Below are 15405 nucleotides of genomic sequence, written 5' to 3'. Positions count from 1 at the left end.
AAAAAATCTCTTTATTTTCTATTAATTATTTAATCTATGAATTATACGTAATCGTGCAACTTTTCATTTACCTACGAATCCAGCTCCTTGGAGGAATAGTATTGTGGCCCAAAGGACCATGCCGCCAGGATGGCGGGCCGGATATGGACCGCGTATCCTTCCGCACACGTTTCCGTCTCCACTTCTGTTTCTTATTGTAGCCGTGCGTTTTTACGATGCCAAAGCGAAATGCCAGTAATCTGTGCATTTAACTAAATTCTAATTCATTTCTTTTAAGAAAAAAACATTACATAAAAAGTAGTAAAATTCAATTAAAGTTCCGTGGAATTTTAAGTTACACGACAAAAGATATTAATTCTTCAATTTACAATATTCTAGGCGATCACGCTTTGCTTTATATTTTGCACGTAATCGATAAAAAATTTTAAAATATATCTTTAAAGGAGATGGATCAATTTTGATAGAGTCTCCATGCAACACGTTTATAAAGATATTTTATTACCTGTATCTTTTCGAGCGTTCCGTATCTTCTATCCTCCTTTGCCATACTGCATCCTACCCCTCGAACTATATCATAACAATGATAGCGCGAGATCACTGTTTCACGGTTCATTATTCAGCCGTGCATTTTATTTGTATCTGATGTTATTTTCCGATGATGGTCCGTTTATGAGCTCATCTTAGATGGCAGCTATAATAAAACAAAAACAAATTGTTAATTTGCGAATTTTATATTTTGATACAAAAATACATTTTTTAATATCGTAACGCAACATAGATATAATGATATGAATACAATGATGTTGAATTTTTGCTTAAAATTATTCTAAATAATTTGTTTCAAATATTTAAAAAATGATAGCGCAGATTAAATATAAAATGCATCCCTCGTGCCACGAATCTAACAAATTTTAAATTTAAAAATCCAATTTGCTGCGTTTGTTTGAAAAATCGATTAAAATATTATTTAATTTGCATATATTTTCAACATTCATAAATGCACCTCATCCGCAGCGTGCGCAATGTGCAAACTTTTTTATTTATATAATATTAATCATGTTTGTCTGAAAAGATTTTAATTACAGTCTATTCGTGTTTCGCGCACACAGCACTCACGTCAGAGTCAGTTTATTCTCTCGAAGCAGAATAGCACGCATTTCGCGTCCCGAAAAAGCTCGCGTGACCGATTAAAGTATCGCAGCCGATAAAAGACCCGGTACAAATCCAAGCAATTCGCACGCGTGTCTTCTACGAGTCGCGGGTACGTAATGACGCTGGCTGACCTTTCCGGATTGCGTGGCCGCGGTGCACCGCTGCGGCACCGGTACCGTGCCAACGAAAATACAACAGACAAAGCCTCGCCGTGCCGGTCCGGCTCTCTCAGCAGCCGCGAGCTTGCGAGCAACAAATGTGGCTTGCGGTTTACATTGGGTCGGCTTTATAGGGCGGTTTCCGCTGCGAGCGTGTTCTGCTGCTACAGCTCGCAGCGGCGTAAAATCAGGAGAGAATGTTTTCGTTCTCAAGACGAGAAATTCGAGAGAAATTCGCGATGCATCAATGAGTTTATGATTTAACGATGATGAATATGAATCTAATCGAGCTCTGAAATCCACCTGAAATAACAGCGACAATGAGGTCAATAGGTAATTGCAGTTGATATAACAGTTACAGTTGGATTGTAAGTTTCAAATTTAGAAATTTCAGCGTTTGCATCATAGTGATTTTTTTTTGTATATATATAACATATATATGATAGAGTAAAAATAAATCTAAAAATTATTTAATTCTACATATATGTATATACATTTTGAATTTATAATATATGAATATTATAATAATATATTATATTTTATAATTATTATAATATATTATATATGTATATATATAATGTATATATTCCGCTTTATTTTTATACTTTAATTACATATCTTTACTTTGCAATTTTTCAATATCAAGATCCGACCACGAACACGCCTTGAATTCAATGACTTACGTGTCGTGAAAAATATTTTCATCGGGCGAAGAATAGTTCGATTTTTCCTTTTAAGTCTTTTACGAGCATGCGAGCATTTTGCCATGCTTGATAAAGCAAAGCTTTATATTCTATAGAACAAAAAATCGTTATTCTTTGTCGCGTCATTATTATCTGTCAAGCAACACGAATAATCCTGCGAATACGGTATAAAATACGGTATATAATATTTCTAAAAAATTACATTTTATAATTTCTCAATCTTATTTACAGAAGGAAATAGGAGTTTAACTTTTTAGAAATTGGGTTTCGAAATGTCAATTCTATGAATTCTATTTTAGTGTCGACAGAAGTGTAATGCACGTAATTGCCTGAGTATGATTTACGTGAAACGTGACGTCTGACTAAAGCTAAATAGATGATATCTTTTTATATACACAACAAGAATAATAATTAAAAAAAAAAAAACACTTGAATGTGTGGGTCGGAAATCTTTGTTTTACTATCATAAAAAAGAGAATATGTGTACACAGATGATCGAAATATTTCTTCTTATAATAAACTAAAATAAACGTTTATAAAAGAAGCAAAAGAAATATTCTAAAGGCAAAATATACTTATTTAAAATAAGATTAATAATAATTAATATTATTCCAAATAGATTTTAATATAATATTTATTTGAATATTTGTTTTATTCATAAAATAACAATTCAATTGCATAAATGTCGATGCAATTTAATAATTTCATCTTTGAAACAAAGCAATTAAATATATTTAAATTAAAAGTATTTTTAAAACAAGGCAGAATTAAATATATTTAAATTTTAGGTTAAAAATTGTATGCAAATTTAACAGATTTTTCAACAAATTTGAAATATTTGTCAGGATATTTATAGAGACTTCTCGATATACAATATATAAAGGGATCTATTCTCGAAAATCCATCCGTCATTCGGATCATTTGACGTTCATATATCACCGAAAACTGACGCGTTTCGGGAAATAATGGCCTGTCCAATGCTACTTGATTTTTCTTATAATGATTAATATATTAACGTATGTGAAGCAAGCTGGTGTCCACATCACGCGATTGTAAATCTTAGATACTGATGAGATATAAGTCACTTGAAGTTATATTTACGTCGTACACATGCATTTGCTTACATGCAAATTGCAACTGCACTCTGCATACGGTAAAGTACTCACGATTTGCGATCGAATGATGATGATGATGATGATGATGATGATGATATTACTTATAAATATTTCAAAGTTTGCATTTTGAAGAGTTTAATAAAACTTTTTAAGATGGTAAAATGAAGCATTTTCCAATATTAATATCGTATGTATTAATATCATATTTCAGTAGAGATATTGGAATATTGCCATTTATGAGAGAGAAAGAGAGAGAAATTATTATTTATATTTTCTATATAAAAATAATTAAAGTTTTTTAAAAAGTAATAGAACGCGTATATTTGAATTTTCTGTTTATTAAATATAAATACATAAAAATCAGAAAATATACGAAAATGATTTTTCTTCCTGTGCAGAATTTTGATAAAATATTGAGAGGTATCGCTTTTCATCCACATTTATACATGGATGATCAGACATTATTTCTGTCGGATGGAATTCATCTTCCTTCAGCAAATCAGCTAGATTATGCAGCATCACGGTGATGTTAGAAAACCCCATTAATATACAAGTGATGAATTTGTTGACGGAGGATTATTAACCAAGGACATAGTTTTTGTGGTCGCGCGAAACGATCTCGTTGGTGATACGCACCTTGCAATCTCTTAAAAGCGATCGCATTGCGGCCATTCATCTTGTGACCGTCTCGCTATTTCAAGAAAGCTCGCGAGACACACACGCGACAAGTTCGACGACTTTTCTCCCTCCACTTTTGCGAATGACGAGCGTTTTGCGCGTTGCATAACACAATATTGCATAAATCTGCATCTCTAATTATCTGAATTATGCATACACTGACCTCGTAATAGTAAAAAAAACTGTGTTGTTCCGTTTATAGATCTTTCTGTATTCAACATTTAAATTTATATCAATTCTGAAATATCTTAGGAAGAGATGCACATAAAGCTCAATCGTGCTTAATCGTAATTCCGCGCAGCGACGGACGTACCTAATTGTGAAAATTAAATGAAAGCTCCGGCCTCTGTCAAACGTTTTAACTGTTCAAGGTTTAAAGGTATTAAAATTGCGAATAATAAAAGTTGGGCGATTGTCTACATTCTCTGTCGCGTTAAACTCGAGTGATAACGAAACTTCAAAGGGATGAAAAGTAATATGTAAATTATGGTGAGAATAAATCCAATTATATATAATACATACACATATATATATATATATATATATATAGAGAGAGAGAGAGAGAGAGAGGGAGAGAGAGAGAGAGAGAGGGAAAAGCAATCAACGCAAAGCTAATTAATCAAGAAAATGTTGCTGTCATAAAAGATTACGTAATTTCCGCTCGTGTGTGCATGCGATTTTGCATTTGCGCCGACAGGATGGATCAATGATTTCCAGCCCTATTTTTTCCTTACAATCTTTTCAAGCGTTCCGTGCATCATATCGGCATTCTTTTATGTGCTCCATATTTATACGCGATAATAGACTCGGCGGATGGTGGTTAGCGCGGTTGGTGTTATAAATAGAAAAGTGACTGTTGCTTGCTTCAGCATGGCGAAAGAAAAATAAACGTCTACGTTACTGTGAAATTTTAGTTTGTATCTTCTCTTTCCTGTAAACAACATAATAAAGCGCATATAGTAATTTCCAAATTAATTTTTAACTTCGAAAAATTAAAATGACAATCTTGCACAAAAGTTGACGTACATATGTATGACATTTTAATATAACAAACTGTGCGATTCGTATTTTTTCCTTTCTAATTGGAACTGCTAAAATTATAAATAAAATAATAAATCGTATTGTGACACGTTATCGATATTTCAATTTATTAAAATACATAAAAAATATTAAAAAATTGTTGCCGTTTTTGGAGAGTTGTTATACAAACATACGTTGCAGCTCAAGTCTGTTGACCTATATTAGTCAAAGCATATGTATATGTTCTCTGCTTCGCTTCTAGCGAATTTTAGTTAGCATATTTCAGCCAGTTAGTCGCCTACTTTTCTTTCATTTATTTTAGGTTTTGTTTGATATATTTTTTTCAAAACTTCTTTCTTTTTGCATTGAAAAGATAACGATTTGAATGATTGGTTAAAATTAATCTCTCCTTAATCAGGATATCAAAGTACCAACAACTTTTGAAATAATTAAAACTCAAAAAATTTCACAAATTTCTTGCTACTTATACAGAATAGTTAACAGCTCCAAAGTTTAATTTTCAAAAAATCTTTTTTTAATCATTCTAAATCTATTGTCTCAACATATTTTTAAGGGAAAAATTTCATTAAATTATATGGATTCTTTTTCTCAGAATTTTAACTTGAAATCTAATTACTCAAATATGCCGAATTAAAAAATTGCAACAAATGATAGCTTGTGTGTGTGAAAATTTAAAGTTCTAATTTAAATCCTTTATTACATTATTAGCTAATATTTAATGTAGCTAATATTTAATTAACCTTTTACAACATTGCAAAAGTTGCATTTTTAATTTATAAAAATATAATAATATTAATGTTGAAATATTTGATTAGATTTGTCATTTATTTGTCATACGAGTTTACATTTTGTATTCCTTTAATTATTAGAGCTAATTATTTTATTTTATACTACATACGTGTGTGTGGTCTTTGTGCGGTTTAGTCAAATTATGTGCTTTGACAATCACTCAAAGTGACAATACAGTATACTTGCGGTAAACATGTTTCCATATTACAGTCATAATTTACATCTGCTTTGAATTAAAACTATATTATGTTAGAATACAATTGCTTTGATAACATAAGAATTTTATTTGATATCTTGAAATATTATTTAGGAAAAATTATATTTTCAATCGTTTCCGCGCAATTTGTGAAAAGTTGCTAAAATAAAATTTTTTTATTTCCGAAATAGCTTCTCCATATAATTCGACTCTTCTTTCAATATTACATCTTTAACTATTTATTGAACGTACCGCGCGGTTTATCAAAAATACTCTCCAAAAATAACTTAAACAATAATTCATCAAATAAAGCAAATTCATTAACGTCACTGTCGGAAACAATCATTTAACGGAACATATTTATAGGTAAGCCCTCAAACAAACCGACGGCAAAAGTGTTGTTCTACCGAGAATAGCGAGCATAATTTCTATATCGATCGCAGTGTGTATCGCGATGTAAAATCCAATGCGTAGTAATTTCTACAATGCCGTCGAACGAAATGTTGTATTTCGCAATCTGTATTTTACAATTCACTCCCGAGTAATGACACAACTTTCCGAGAAACATGACGATCTTCTAACTACGACGGCAAAATCTGTAGAACGTAATTTTCTGAAACTTCAGGCAACTACTAACGATGTTTCCGCATGCAAAGTCGTTAAGTTACAAGTTTTTACGTATTTTTCACGGCGTACGCAACGTGACGTTGCTTCAAATTGCATACATGGTAGCGAGACATTTTATTCCTTTTCATTTCCATATACGTGCAGATAATGACGAAATATGTAAGACTTTTTTATTAGAATCAGCACATTATAAAGCAACGAGTTGAGGAAAAGCAGCACGCTGTTCTAAAATTTAATTAAATATACGATATTTAGAAATATTCTTAGCAGAACATAGCAGAACAATTTTTTGTAATATTAAATACGTTTTTACATAAAATTATTTATATTGCACCAATTATTTCAAGTTCTTTTTTATTGAGAAATAAAAATGTTATTTTGATTTGAACAGTTAAACACAGAGATTACTCTTTTTTTAGATTTTATTAGCTTATATTGTATAACTTGGATTAAAATCTGTTCTTGCACGAGAACTTATTGATTAATTGAATGGGTGACTGTAATCTTATAAACCTGAGATATTGATTTTAATTAATCGTGAGATAACTTTATAATATTAATTTTTATAAAAAAAAAAGAAAATTTCTTTTAAATTCTTTCGAACAGCCGTGACTGGCTTTATTATCGGCTAAATGAAATTTAATCAGGGTACGAGAATTATAGTAAAATGTAATTAACGATAATACCCCTTTACTTTAATATAACAGATGTGACATATTTAATAATGTCTTGTAACGATTCAGAATACCATAAAGCTTATCCATGCTTATTCAAACATTACAAGATTAAATGTTTGTTTGAAAGAAGTTTTTTTGGGATCTTTCTTCAAAGGTTATTATATCTATTCATAATCGTTAGTTTATTTTAAACTGTCTGATATATATATCTCAATCTGTGGGATGTAACTCACAGACTCTTTAAACACTCTCTCTCTCTCTCAGTGTCTTAATATACGCACCCTTTATAATTACGAAGAGATACAATGTTTTCTTTAAATTGTCGAACATTTTATGACGTATTCATCGTGATTAAATTGAATGCCACCTCGCAATTTATGTTACAACTTGACTTTCTGCTCCGTGTTTAACTATACGAGGGTGCTAAACCCTCTCTAAACCTTTATCTTCGTGCCGCAATATTATTGCGGATTATCACGCAAATTATATCACGAACACGTCATATCTATAATTTTGCTTTTGTATATTACGATCCTTGAGTGATAATGGATTGGCACCGATTGGCACAGATTTTCTTTCGAAAAATACGCAAGTCTGGAAACTATCGCGTGTACATTCTGTGCATGTAACACGGAGAAACGTATCTACAACGTAATTTAGTCTAATTTAAAATCATTCACTCTATCAAATTTTTATCTTTATATTCTAGAAAATTACATCACGAATATCATATTCTTTGTATAATAATGTTTTGACTGCATTAATATTTGCAATTCAATGCATATGAATTCTATTAATAATCTAATTTTCAAGTTCCGAGAAAAATTGGCTCTCTCTTTCTCTTTCGTGGCTTATAAAGTTATATTTGCTAAAATTACCTTGTTTTTCTCAATTTTTCACGTTAGAAAAATTGTTGAAATTGATTTATACTATTTACAGCTATGTTATGTAGATATTATCTTATTATAGTGACATGTCTTTGGATATATTTTTTTCATTTTTTATTTTATATTAAAATCAAAGGGGAAAAAAGACAATCTCGTGTAATCTCGTACGATATCGGTGTTCGGAATCTGAGAAATTGTAAAATAATAAAATGTCGACCTGCGCGAGTCATTTTTATGAGACTCTTGCTCTGAATATGTACCCTCTTCGGATTCCATCGCTCATGTTCGTTTCCAAGCAGCTTGTCATGAAGCCGTTTATAAATACGATGTCTTGCTCCGTCGCTGTGTGCTTGTGGCAGTTACGATCGACAGTGATTACTCATTCCGCGCACATGCTTGCACGATACTAAGTCCTTTGAAATAGGTATTATTTTTGAAATCGCGTAAAACTCTGCATAGACTGGAAAAACTTTGAACGAGAACATAATTCAAGTTTATAACACAATATATGTATAAAGCTCTATAAAAGTTTAAAGTAAATTAAAATATAAATAAAATAAAATTAATATTCTAAATAATTTTTTTGTTTATTCAGTAACGTCATGGGCAAGAATATATATATATTTTTTCATGAGACATGAAGAGATTGCAATGTGTGTTATAATTTTTTTGAGGCATTAACATTCTTTTTCTGCGGAAATAAATGACCTTTAAAGCGCGTTAACTTGAAAAATGCCAACAAAGAAGAAGGGTGATTAAATGGACATCAGAGCAATTAATATCCATTCGCACGGCTTTTTTAATGTCCGTGTTTTCTCAGATATTCTCGCTACGTACTCTCGGTGATTTCTCTTCGTTTTTTTTCGGTGTGTGCTCAGTATAAATCAACTGACGCGAATAAATTCCACTTAAGATGAAACACCTATATTACATTATGCATATTAAATTCCAACAGATTGAAATTTTTTACGTCGTTGCTGCGAAGGAGGGTTTGAAGCTGTTAACTTGTAAGCCGAATGCAAATATCTTGACTCCGCCCTCGACATAGCACTTTAATTTATCAGAGTGACAAAAGTTACTACTTTTACTTCGATATTTTCGAGCTTTATTTTCCCTGTATTACGTCAATTGGAGATTGATTTCATTAATCACGATAAACAAATACCTTCTTCCTGACAAGCAAAGCATTGTATACCAGATATCTAAATGTCACACCAAATTATTTTAATTATCGAATTAATTGGAAAAAGATGTGCGATTTATTTCTCTTCAAATAAGTTCATTCTCCCGATCTTCGTTATTGGTAATTCCCTCAATTTAATGTAATATCAAGGATCAATATTATACTATGAACATGCCGTTCTTTATAACATTCGATGCTGAATTGTGAAGAGTGACACGATTGGCAATTGTACATCCACACTTCTGGCCTCTCAACCGAGATCGATCGCCTTTACGTGCACGACATGTCGTAATTGCATGTGTCCAACTTCACGATGTGTTCCATGTAGGTTGTTATTTTTTATGAACATTTTACGGGAGAAAAGGGAGAAACAAGAGAAACAAAAAAGTTAGTGAAAGAATACCAAAGTCGGTCCAGAAAGAGCGACTCGACAATGTAACTCGATTTTATCAGAATTAATTTTAACTGGTAAACAACTCTTTTCATAGCCGGTAAATGTTACAGTGCGAAAACTCAAAATGAAACTCATTATTAATATATATCACATAACATTGTTACTAATAACACGAAACAATTGCGAGAATTTATTTCTTAGTTAAGAAAAAATTTTTTAACGCGAAAAATTTATCGCATTATTATTTATTTCACATATTTTAAACTAATTTTTTTTAAAAGAAAACGCGAGAAGAAAATCTTTAGCAGATTTATCTCATATATACTATATTTTTCTCCTTGAATTTATATTATAATTGAATTAAGATAGAACTATTAAAATAAGATAAAATTATTAAAAGATAATTTTGTTAATTGATAGAAATTTATCTGTACACATGTATTGTATAATTTCGACAATTCGTGCAGTTAATTTTATCTCCATCAAAATACATTTGCGGTCGCATTATTCCTTGATTTTACTACTTACGTAGACACGAACCGCAAAGGTTTGTGGTGACGCAAATTAAATGTGATGCTGTCACTATCGGTAATGACCTCGGTCAGAGAATAGGGATGCTGTTGACGCTTCCATTTATGCAGATTTGCATTCAAATACGAAGCGTTCGCATATATGGCATCGTATCTTGTGAGAATCTATATTATGATTTTTACTTAGATTATATTTTATTATTTATATATTTATAAAATTAGACTGATATGAAAAAGACATAAGAAATATTATTGCACTTTTACATATCAATCGTTTTCTACAGTTTACAGTAGAAGAAAAGTTTGAGAAAATTTTAAACATTTTGAAATCCAATGAGAAAATCACTCGAAGAGAGATGACTTCTAGTTAGGCAATGACGCTCCAAGGAGATTCATAGTGAAAACTTTTAGAATATTATTAAGAATTCTCAAGTTTTTACTTTGAAAGTCAAAAGTGAGGCCGTATCCTTCCTGTGCTGTTTTTGTCGTTATTATATAATTATCTTCCTCCAATCCTGTTTGTTTTCTCAGTCTCTCAAATTTCTTTGATCGTGAAAGTTCTATTTCCATCAAATTCCATTTTGTATTTTATTTTTAAGCAAAGTGAAGTGAAATTGCAATATGAGGATTAAGTTTAAATCATTATGTACATTTTATTGTTTTAACTTCAATTATCATTTTATTTACTCTTCGATTAATTGATCGTTAACATTCATCGATTTTCATTATAATTTGATTCATTATTATTCATTATTATGCTATACATGTTAATGTGTGAACACAGATAACACATGAAAACAATACAAAAGCATTAGAGATGTATAAAGGACGATACGACATTTTTGTTTTTTAAACACCTTTTAAGGAAATGTGCTGGAAGTAATTATTATGACATATAATTTTTATTCCTTTTAATAAAAATGAAAAGAGTGGAAGTTAAAGAGTGGTTGCTTTTCTATATCATATTATATTGATAGTTTTTGAATAATAAATCAGAAAGTTAAAAGGTCAGAAGTTTTACAAATAAAATTTTAAAAATGCACATATAAAGTTAATTTTAATAAAATGTTTGATGTACCAAGATTTACTATCTAATATTTAATGTTAAACAAATTACAACATATATATATTTATATTTAATTAATTTTTGTTACTCCGAAATCATTCTTATTCTAAATTATAATTCTAAAATTCAATATAAATTTTATGTGAAAAATACTTTCTACAATCTATATTTTTTGCTACAATTTATTTAGCCAAGTTTCTTGAATTAAAATATTGCGACACAACTCTCTTATGATCAATTAAAAATTGAAAGCAAATTATACTTGAGGGCAATTATATAAATTATATAAATTATATAAATTATATAAATTTATTGCAGAGTTTATATCTAAATTTAAATGTATTTTAAAATATTTCTTTAAAATTGTTAACTGCATATTTATTACAATTAATTTGTTGAATAGAGAAATGCTTCGCAACGCATTAATGTGTCCGTAACAATTTGTACAAAATTTTCTAAAGAAATAATTTTTTTCAAACTGCTGTCGTTACAAACTAATAAATTCAAAGAGATATTTTTTATATAGAACGAAAAAACTGGCAAGTGTTATTAACGTGGAGGCGAGAAAAGTTGGTACAAAGCACTAACTTTTTGTGCTTTGAAGAACTTTTCTCCCGTTTCTCTGACAGCCCTTGAATGACCGACTTTCGTTTTCTGTGGAGCACCTAAGCGACGTGTAAATATGTCGTTGTTACGCGACACTAGAATTGTATTTCTCCCACTATGTATGTACATATATGTATTCCTCGAGTACACCGACGGTTTGCCATCCTGTCGCCTAGGCGATGACACGTTCCAACTCTCCGGATACAGACAAATTCTGACTAGTACTATCCCTTTGTCGCCTCGTGTTAACGCACAGATGCCCAGAGGCACTTTGTACTCTCGAGTTACGAAGAGAAGTAGCGGCGGTTTGTTACCTAGGTATTGTGCTTTAGCAACATCCATCCTTGATCAAACCTGTGTCACAGGCGGACTATCACGAAAAAGAATATTATATAAAATTTGCACTTGAATTGACATTTTCAAAAAAAGGAAGAAAAACTTTGACTTACGCTGCTGTGTATTCATGTAACATTCATGTGACATTTTACACGAAAGCTTTGCGTGTTAAGAATTGTCACATTCCAATCATGATATTTTTTTCCATTACCCGATCAATTTTGCACTTTTGCGAACATTTCAAATTAAATATATCGTCAAAACAGCAAGATTCGCACAAAATCAGCTTTACCGCTCGAACTCGCATTATAATGATATATTATTATCAAGTATATGTGTATATTAAATTATATATTACTTAAATTATATATTATTTAATTATATATATAATACTTAAATTATATATTACTTTTCCTAATTTTATAAATTACTTTGAGGTTCTATAAAGAACTTGAAAGTTTATAGGCTTTTTTTGAACGATAACAAGGTACAATCTAGTTACCGCCAGAAATTGAATACATAGCGTGGTTAATTAACGCTACACGTGATTGTTCAAGTTTCAACGATAGTTACGTAATTATCAGTATGCGCAACTGTGAAGTACAATGAGTCGGCAGGTCTCTATAAGCCTCTATAAGCATTGACTGACTACTCGATTCTACATTTCTCTGTGTAGACACACTAGTGTGGAATTGATTCGTAGAATTGGACGTCATGAAGAAGATTATTGGATTTTCCGCGATGGAAGTTTCCAGAACGATTTTTTGCCAAATGTAATTATCGAAGGACATGCGAGCATGGTTTGCGAGAAAGTGCTCTTTTTGAATTTGGAAGAAAGAAAAAAGTTCGTTTAAAGAAAAGCTGTTTCGTTAATTAACATTTTACTTAAATGATGCTATTAAAATATAATGTTTTATGACAGTAAGAATATAATAAAATTATTATGATAAATATATAATTGGAATCTACAAACTCTTTTTTAGATAAGGAGACGCAATCGTAAAAAAGGAGTGCGAATAAAAGTATTATCTGACATGTATATTAATATTTGATTAGCAACTGTAAAAAAGATATTATGATCTTGTTTAATTTTACAATATGTTAGGAATTCATCAAAATCATAGAAAAATAATCCTATTTTCTCTCCAGTACAAAATGAAAAAAATTGTTGAAAGTTCTGCATTGTAGAAAGCAGATCTTTGTTATTAATAGCTAGCTACTAAGCGACACAAAGCTGATTATCGGATTTTCCTGGAAAAAGCGTCGGCCTTCCCGATCTTACCAATACGAATGTCGGGTTTGTTAATATTAATTAATATTTCTTTGCGCGAGAATTTTTTACAAAATTGTGAAGGATTCTTTACGTATAATCTTATCAAATGTATTGTCCACTTATAATAATTATCAAGAGACACGGTAGTGTCTTGCATATAAATTTAACTGTTGTGCTCGCACATTAAATTAAGGATGACGAAAAGTGGAACATTACGCATAATTTACTTCCGCGCATCTCATTAGTTATAACTCCATTTAATTATAACTCTGGTCAAAGATGCACGAGAGATAATCTCGTTAGAATTTTTATTAAAGCTTGGATAATCAGAAAGAATAGTTTTTGTTCTTTAGTTTTGCAACTTATTTAACGGGGCGAAATGCACGCTACTTGAATCTTCGAATGTATGAAAACCAATTTTTTTCACAAGAATAACGGGGTGTTCTGAGTTTTTGTTAAAAATGGAAATTTCAAGAAACAACTCGCACTGCTCGGGATTACGAAATGCTTGCGTGTACTTGTATACAATGACATGTGAAATAAAACTGCACGCAACTTCGCATTTCTAATTTGAAATTTAAATATTGAAATCTTTAAAAATGTGTAAATTATTTCTTTCAGGAAATTTCAAAATCTTGTTTCAAACTTAAATTTATTAAAGCTAAATAAGTTGACATTAAAATAAAGATCGATTAGTTCGGGGACATTTTATATATTGATGCATCACTATTGTCGCATGAGATTTGCGACATTATTCATTATCCATTATATATGCGTTATTCACAATAGGATTATTAATTGTTGATTTGACAGGGAAAATGGAGTTCATTATTACGTAATGTTTCTGGACTATGCCTATGTTAAGGCTATTTTTGTTACTGACATTTGCATGTATGTAACGATCGATTCGCGACAGTTAGATGACTACGATATTAGATATCACTCCATGTTATGCCAGGACGTTACTGTGATCGAATTAATCCACTCAAAAGGAGCCAACAGACCATTTGTTCGTAGGGCACACACACAATCGATTATTATATAATCATTATTGTATAATCGGTATTTTATGAGGTTGAGGAAAGTATAGCATTACGGGAAACGTTTGTGTAAAATATATTAAGTTATTAAAAAAACATATTCTATTTTCTGAAATTTATGATAACATTGAAAAAAATCTTTATGCAGATTTATATCAATATATATTGTTTAGATTTTTTTATTTATAACGGATTACAATTATGCGCGTTAATAGTGGATTTATGGCTAAATAATTTGTTGATTAGGACTTTGATTATTATCATAATTCCAAATTATTCTGCAAAGTTTTAATTGAGATTTTAAGAGTTTATGTGTTAAACTAGTAAGTTGCAATAATAAATACTACTACAAATATTTTCAGAGTAAAATTATGTTGCATGTATGTATGTTGTTGTATGTTGTACATTAAAGCATTTTGTTGCCGGAGAAAATTGCAGTAACGATGCCAATCAATAGTGCATTCGTGTGTATGCATATGACACGCGTTACTGCTTGTCAGCTTCACAGTCGACAGGGTACGCACCTTAAAACGCAATTTATGCATTATGCAAAAGCATTTCCACAAGCATGATTTGGCAATATAAAAAATCACTCATTAAGATTAATTAAAATATATAATAATCTCTCTCTCTTTCTCTCTCTCTTTCTCCTCTCTATAGAATTTAAAAATTTTAATCTTTATATCGTACTTCAATATATTTATAAAGAAAGGATTAATTTCCTAATTTTTATTTAATTGCATTATATTTTTAACATGTTACTTTACAAAAGTAAATACATTATTTTTATCATAAGTTGCACGTAAAGAAAGAAATCTAAATATTGTGTAAGCAAATATGATTAATATAAAGATCCCAGTATCACATTCATACATAACTGTCCTGTAATTAATAAAGTTTTACCTGACATAATAATCTCAATAAAATACTGAAGTATCTGTGAAATGTATTTT

General features: G+C 30.5%; 1 protein-coding gene across 10 annotated transcripts in view; it reads right to left on the bottom strand.

Annotated features, from left to right (window-relative positions):
• Nucleotides 1–15405, bottom strand: part of LOC114942983 (uncharacterized) — a 65693-nt gene that overhangs the window by 33248 nt on the left and 17040 nt on the right. For 7 of the 10 annotated variants that reach the window (XM_029318510.2, XM_029318517.2, XM_029318516.2 and 4 more), the window contains exons 3-4: nt 503–691; nt 72–239 (exon numbers count right to left, since the gene is read on the bottom strand). In XM_029318510.2, coding sequence (XP_029174343.1) covers nt 72–120 — 49 coding nt within the window. In that variant the 5' untranslated portion in view covers nt 121–239; nt 503–691. Of the gene's footprint in view, nt 1–71; nt 252–502; nt 692–1116; nt 1252–1283; nt 1393–15405 lie in introns of those variants that run through there. The other 3 variants (XM_029318512.2, XM_029318513.2, XM_029318511.2) reach the window with 3 other exon arrangements.

This window comes from Nylanderia fulva, unplaced genomic scaffold, assembly GCF_048542155.1.
Source record: "Nylanderia fulva isolate GAGA-0341 unplaced genomic scaffold, ASM4854215v1 Scaffold2, whole genome shotgun sequence".
NCBI lineage: Eukaryota > Metazoa > Arthropoda > Insecta > Hymenoptera > Formicidae > Nylanderia > Nylanderia fulva.
The sequence above is the reverse complement of the archived record's forward strand: the minus strand, read 5'-3'. Positions and strand labels throughout refer to the sequence as shown.